The 7,630-nt window shown below is 35.9% G+C and overlaps 1 protein-coding gene across 1 annotated transcript in view; it reads left to right on the forward strand.

Moving 5' to 3' along the window:
• Positions 1-7,414, forward strand: part of LOC106664049 — a 66,843-nt gene extending 59,429 nt beyond the window's left edge. Inside the window, exons 3-4 of the mRNA XM_024225987.1 lie at positions 1,542-2,145; positions 3,627-7,414. Of these exons, the coding sequence (XP_024081755.1) occupies positions 1,542-2,145; positions 3,627-4,451 (1,429 nt within the window). The 3' untranslated portion in view covers positions 4,452-7,414. The remainder of the gene's footprint in view (positions 1-1,541; positions 2,146-3,626) is intronic.
• Positions 7,415-7,630: the final 216 nt, after the last annotated feature.

Consider the following 7,630-nt stretch of genomic DNA (forward strand, 5'->3'; position numbering starts at 1 on the left):
AGCTGAAACCGCCTTCGAAAACATGACATTTTTTCCGAATATAGCTCAAAACTGTCAGAACAGAAAACAAACTAGTGGATAACAACTTGTAAGTTAGCAAAACAAAAATGGGAGTGATTTTTTTCTAGTACAGCGGACTGATCACGGCCTACCATTGTGCCAGGAAAGATACAATTTTCTTAACAGGCGATAAAAAAAACGTCTATCACTCTGATTTTAAACGAGTTTCCAGACGAAGATCACCTTTCGACGAGGTGAATTCATGTGGAACGTTTTGATGCCCTATTCACTTTCTTCACCTTGTGTCAGTGGAGATTCGCTTGACTGTGACAAGCCTAGTTCGTTTTCCAATTTACGATTGTTTTTTGTAGGATCGACCTCAATAGGGTTTTCTCTGAACTTTCAGACAGGAGAAAATTTTGAAAACTTATTACTCGCCCCTTTAAATGGATATTGATCCCGACATTGAATACTTTCATACACATTACAATTTTGACATTTAAGCAGCAAAAAATTGTGTCGGGAGCTTTAATAATCTTTTGTTAACCTTGTACTTCAAAGCATCTGACATCTTCTATTGCCTTTTTTACCATATCAGTTTCCTGACTAGTCTTGTCCAATTTTAAATAACCGGCGGCAATTCCACAGTTTGTAATTTGCAATAAATTACCAGCAGGTATCCAGAATCTGACCTTTTCCAAACAGTAGGCCAGTGAATGGAAGGGTGACGTGTTCTTTGAAGCGCGTTCCAGACACTTAATATGTTCTCAGGAACTTCATCACTTAGGGCAATCACCACTTTAAGCCTAAGAAGGGCCGGTATGGGTGAAGACGTTGGTGGAAATCCGTGGTCTCTTGTCGATCAGCCCAATGTTGACACAGCGGAAATCAATAAACTCGGTTAAAGCGAAGGGATTCGTGCAGTAGACAGCCATATCGCGTGTTGAGAGGAGATGATGCGTTCACGAGACTGCTATAAGCAGGTTGAGCCCTTGCTTATATTCAAAGTTGCTGAGACCATCGCCGAAGCAGTAAAACCTAGTAGATAACTTGTTAACCACAGGTGTTCACCACACCGCCATTGGCCCTTTCACACTACACATTCTCGCTAATAAATACATTCAGTCTCAATGTACACAAAATGAGATCTCTATAAATGCCGTATAATAAAATAGTCCTGTTTCCTTCAAAGATCGGACCGGGAGGCTAAAGATGTCGAGATCAAACACAATTATCATATCGGATTGAATTCCTGCACGCTCTCTATATAGTACCAAGGCATAACACCCTTAAAATAAGTGGGACACATCCAGCAACGTTTTTGACATGCTAGACCCACATGCTAGCTTTGCACAAAAGTAAGAGTTCGTATGTCAACCCTATTCTTAATCGGGTAGTCAAGATTGCACCATTGGCCACTCACACTACACATTCACGCTAATAAATACATGTTTTTACTCTTCTCACTAAATCATTTGTAGTGCTAAAATGTAAACAAACATTAAGAGTGTCTTGTCAAATCGTATTTATTTTATTTCCAGAGCTGCCAATTATTATTATGAGAGGAAAGAATGCGCAATGAGCGACATGGATAGATTTGCAGTGTCGGATGAGTTACAACTACAAACAGGAAAAAATGGTGTTGATTACATCGAATCGAACTGTGCGACGTCTTCAAAAGGGCTGTGCCACTTTTCTGAAATGGGTAGCAAATCGTTATCCGTGGCAGATTCTATTCACAAAAATGTCAAAAGCCTCGACAAATGCAAACAAATATGCCTTGAAACTACAAGTTTTCAATGCCGCAGCTATGAATATAGAAAATCTGAAGGTATTTGTCGTCTGTCACATTCATCGGCTTACCAACAGGACCTTAAAAGTGCGAGGAATGAAGAAGGAGTTGATTCTTTTCATATGACCGCGTGCTACAACGTCTCGGTTTACTGCGGATCGAACGCCATGGTAGCGAAAATAAAAAGCAACAAACTATTCCGAGGGAAAATATACGCCAAAAGTAGACCAAATTCCTGTGTTAATGACATTGCCAGCGACACGGATTTTCAACTGGAAATGGGATTCAATGACCTGGGGTGTGAAGTGAGTCAAGAAAGCTCTGGAAAATACAGCTCCAACATTATTATTCAAGTAAGAATTTAATTTTTTTTTTTTTTTTTTTTGATCGGCAGTGTATTGCATATAGATTTTTGTATATGATATGTTATTTATTGGAATGATTGTATTTATTAGCGTGAATAGAGGGGTTATCCCCAATTACCCCGGGGAATATCGACTACTACTGGGTAGTGTGAACTAAATCTGATGAGTAATGTAATTTATTAGCGTGAATGAAGCTTCTCCCAATTACCCATAGGAATATCAATTACTGTGGGGGAATGTGAATGAATGTGTGAATGTAATTTATTAGCTCGAATAGAGTGTCTTATCCCCAATTTTTCTGAGAAATATGGAGGACTCACAGATAGTATGAATGTAATTTATCAGTGTGAATGGAGGGGCTTATCCGTAATTACTCAGAGTTAATTACTTTTTAGCTTAAACCCAATTAATCCGAGGAATATCGAGTACTCCAAGGGTAGTGGGCACGAAGTCTCGAGTGTGAATGTAATTTATTAACCTGGTCGCCCGCCCTGCGTAATATGTATAATTTATTAACTTGAATGGAGGGGCTTAAATCCAATGATTCTGAGGAACATTGACTACTCTGGGGAGGTGTGCACGAAGTCTGGAGTGTGAATGTAATTTATTAGCTTGAATGGAGGGGCTTAAATCCAATGATTCTGAGGAACATTGACTACTCTGGGGAGGTGTGAACGAAGTCTGGTGTGTGAATATAACTTATTAGCGTGAATGGACGAGTTTTTCCCTAATTACTCAGAGGAATATCATATACTCCAAGGGTAGTGTGAATGAAGTCTGGTGTATGAATGTAATTTATTAGCGTGAATGGAGGGGCTTATCCCAAATCACACCGAGTAATATTGAGTATTCATGGGTAGTGTGAAATTAGTTTGGTGTGCGAATGTAACTTATTAGCGTGAATGGACGAGCTTAACCCTAATTACTTTGAGGAATTTGGATTACTCCAAAGGTAAACTGAACGAATTCTCATGCATGAATTAATTTATTAGCGTGAATGTGAGATTCGTCCCCAATTACCCAGAGGAATATCGAGTAATCTGGGGTAGTGTGAATGCAATTAATTAGCGTGAATGAAGGGGTTTATCCCCAATTTCCCTGAAGAACATAGAGTACTTCGAGGTAGAGTGAATACTAATGAGACTATTATACTTCTTTTATTAATCTATGGTATGTGTTTGTTATTTGTATTATTCTATCCACAATTGGCATGGCCCTGATGCACAGAGAGGCTAGCAAGAGGATAAACAAAAGAGAGAGTTGGTTATCATATAACATCATAATTTGGCTGGAGAAACATGAAAAGAAATTAGGAGGAATAAAATGCAAGAAAGACAGGAAAACAATTAGGGCTGGCAATGACCAAGTAGTAGACCAAAGAAACAACATAAGACTTTGTCTTTTATTAATTATTTTAATAGTCAACATTATTTTTGATTTGAAAAATAATTTATTGTTTATCATTTCAGCATCACGATCAAATAGTGACAGAAAAAGACATGGGACTTTCCATCAAGTGTTCGTACACGGTGACAAACAGGAGCATTCAACATGGAGTAAATCTGGATGTGAGAGGAGAACCGAATATAATGGGAACACATGAATCTTCATTTGTCCTTTCGCCGACGGTTACAATGCACATAACAGATAGGAATGGTGATGACATTCTCACAGCTCAAGTAGGAGACCCTCTGAGCTTACGATTCCGCATTCTTGACGCAAACACCCCTTATGAAATTTTTGTAAGAGAGCTTATCGCTTTTGATGGGGTCGATTCAAGCGAGATCCTATTAATAGATAGCATGGGCTGTCCGACAGACCCAACAATCATGGGTACAATAAGCACCGTTTCGAAAGAAGGAGAGTCGCAAGTCCTCGAAGCTCCATTTGATGCTTTCAAATTTCCTACTTCTGATATTGTACAATTTAAGGCCCTTGTAACACCCTGCTTGCCAACTTGTGAGCCTGTTTCTTGTACAATGGAAGACTATTTTGGCTCGTCTAAAACCGTTGCATCTTTTGGTAGAAGAAAAAGAGAAGTAAAATCCCATATGGAGGAGGAGGTTGTCATGCAGAGCATTAGAATCCAAGATAAATTCAAATTTTCTAGACTTTCTGATGATTTTGAGGACCAAAATGATGACAGTGTACTTCCAAATCCTTGTAAATACAACAACAGTTCTTTACTGTTCTTGTTCTGTTTAGTTTTATCAACACAACTTCTTTTTTGGGTTATGTGTTATGCAATATTTATAAAATGGAAAAGAAAAGACCAATGGAATAGTAATCATTAGGTAGAATATTTATATAGGGTTATTTATTTGTAATGAATCATGTAATGAGATCTTCTTTTATATAATTATGGCCTGAAGGTGAAATTAATTGTCTATTTATTTTAAACATGTTTATTTATATTTATAGAATGCTGGTGGTGGAAATGATAACATTTACAGTTTAATTTTGGCCCTACATTTAATTTTTGTAATTAATTTATGTATTTTTATAAATACCATGAGACATAGCCAAATTCAACTACACAGTCATCAGCAACCAATGACAACTCCAAATGGAAGGTGGTGAAATATATCCTCAGATACAAGAGTACCTCCCATACCCTTAAACAGATTGACAGCGAAATGCCGCAGCTACTGCATAAAACCCTTGACACACCGACGTCCTGGAACAATTCGGCATCATCTACCACCAAACTCTGATATAAAAAAAGGTCATCCTCAACCTTACCAGAAATAAGACTCCAGACTATGATCTTATAACATCCAAAATGTATAATCCATAACCATTTGTTTCATCTACACACCTAACAAACCAACTGTTTCCTCGTGCCATACCATTTTCGGGGGCAAGTACATGAGAAGCTGGTCCTATCCACAACCAACTGACCTCCAATTTGGTTTCTCTAGCCACAATCCACCAAATTTATGTTGTAGACTTCATTGTAACATCCCAAGAAAATAAGCAGTTCTGCCCTGGAGTATATCCAAAAGTCTCCAGATCGTTTCTGGCATCAGGATTGCTGAAACTCCAATTATTCCCTTCTAATTACATACCTCATCATAAAATCCTATCTGATCCATGTTTCCTACTGACACCTAACCTCTTCGATAAATTCTGTCCTCTCTGCAAGACATGTACAAGACAACAAAAAATAACTGCTAGACTTATGTTCAAAATGTACTTGTTCACAAAAACAAAACAAAAAATTTGAAACCAAGGCCTAAGGCCTATTTACAAGAAGTGGCCTACTTGTATCCGATATTTTGGATTGCAGAATCACCAAAAACGTTTTGTCCAAATCCATGACCCACCAACTTGGTTGTTCCCTTGTCAGGTGATATACGCCAGCTATTGATTTCCTATTTGTCTGACAGAACTCGGAGAGTTAAAGCTTCAAAGTCTATCTCCTCTTCTCTCTCAATTTCAGCTGGTGTACCCCAAGGGTCTATTCTTGAACCTTCACTCTTTTTCATTTCCTAAATGTTCATTACTTATTAATTTCTCCCAATGTCATCTTTATGCAGAGCTCTACAGATTTAGCTCTATTTAGCTCATCTTTTCATTCACCATCTTACAAGCAACATCTTAAGCTATCTCCTTGCTCAACCGTGATATTCATTCTCTCAATCAATGGTCAAGTAGTAATAACGGCATTCTTTTAAACCTTATCATATCCCAGACCTTATTAATTTCCAATAAACCCATTAATACCGATCGCTTTCCCCCCCCCTCATATCAACGGCTCCCTTATTAATTTCTGTCCTAAAATTAAAAATCTCGGACCATGTGAGCTCTATTATGAAAAAGGTCTACTCAAGCCTCTATTCCCTTTGACACCTTAGCTGTTTTATTCCACGAAAAACTCGAGTTAAATTCCTTATAAAATCTGTAAATTAACTTACTGTAGCTATTTTTCCACTTTCCTTAGACTCTCAATCATTAGATAGTGTTATGATCCTAAACCAAGAAATCATATTTCCGATATGACGTCTTCAGCAAGCTAACATTCTAAACACTTATAAACTTAGAAGTTTAATAAATACATATTTAAAATAAATTCAAATAAATGTCTTCAATATCTATCAACTTTTTCCCCTCATTACTTATCCAAACGCACACACTTTGCAGACATATTTTTTGGTTTTGTAAATACTGACGGATATGGCATTAACCACGTTTACTTAATTTCCCAAAGGTCCGGTATTTTATAACCATAAACTTCCATTATTTTAAAATATTTTTATTTTAAAAAAACCGTTGAACAGCTTTTTTAACTCTTACATGGACTTATGGACATACAGACTGGTACTGTACAGGACAGCTAAAAGTCAAAAATCAGCACAATCACCTAGCCTTCTTCTGATGCCCCAAATTCCACTCCTTCATCCATGACCTTTCCCCTCTTACCCGTCCTATCAATCCTAGGAGGTTGAGGTATTGCTGGCCTCACAACTAGAGAGAGATGCCTAATATTGGTCATAAATGGGAGTCTCACATTATTAACACTCACTCCACTTATGTTTTTCATGTATTCATAAATTGGTGCAGTTGTAGATTAATAATATAAATTTAAGAAAAACATTCGGCTATAATGTATTCCTATCATAAAGAAGAAATAAATTGAGCTTTTTTGTGTATCATATATGTAGATCTCATTTATATATTTCATTACAAGAAATAAATTTAATAATCGTTCTCTTATGTTTAGGATTTATTAGATGTACTACTTTTTATTTTAAAATGTTACAATAGTTTTAATACTATGCGTCTGTTATGATTGTATTTATTTTATATGGAAAGGAAGTATTTATTTTATATATGTGTGACCCAGTATACGTATAATTAGAAATATGTCATTAGAAATTAGCTGATTAACTTATTGTGAAACGCTTCAAGTTTACTGTTTAAACAGTCCTATTTATTTATTTTGCTGAAACTTTTTAAGCTTTACCTCTTTATGTTTTAAGAAATAAATACTTATTTATTATTACAAAGTTAGGTCTATTTTGGTCAATGTAAGTTTTGTCTCACTTTTGAAAATTTGTTCTGAAATACTTACAATACGAATAAAGCTACATTGATATGATTTTTAAATTAATATCTTACTGCTAAAAAAAATATAATTTCTTAGGGCTAAAGCAGTGTAAGGTTTGATACAATAAATGTTAAAACATGTTAAAACAGATGTGCCATACATTAAAGATGTATATATTTATGTTAAACTTTAATACAAAAAAAATTATTAAAATGTCCATTTATTTACTCCTCAGATTATAAATTTAAAAAATATTACATAGTTGCTAAATGAGATATGCTTTTCTTTGTAAATATGGAAAAAATAAAATTGTCTTTAAACATTAACTGTGGAGCATCATATGCTTGTTTGCAAAATGTTTCCCTACCCTGCAATGTTTTCTCTTTTCACTCAGATGCCTAAAAACTGCTGATATTGAAGATA

Source organism: Cimex lectularius, unplaced genomic scaffold (assembly GCF_000648675.2).
Source record: "Cimex lectularius strain Harlan isolate CLEC.00 unplaced genomic scaffold, Clec_2.1 scaffold82, whole genome shotgun sequence".
NCBI classification, from domain to species: domain Eukaryota; kingdom Metazoa; phylum Arthropoda; class Insecta; order Hemiptera; family Cimicidae; genus Cimex; species Cimex lectularius.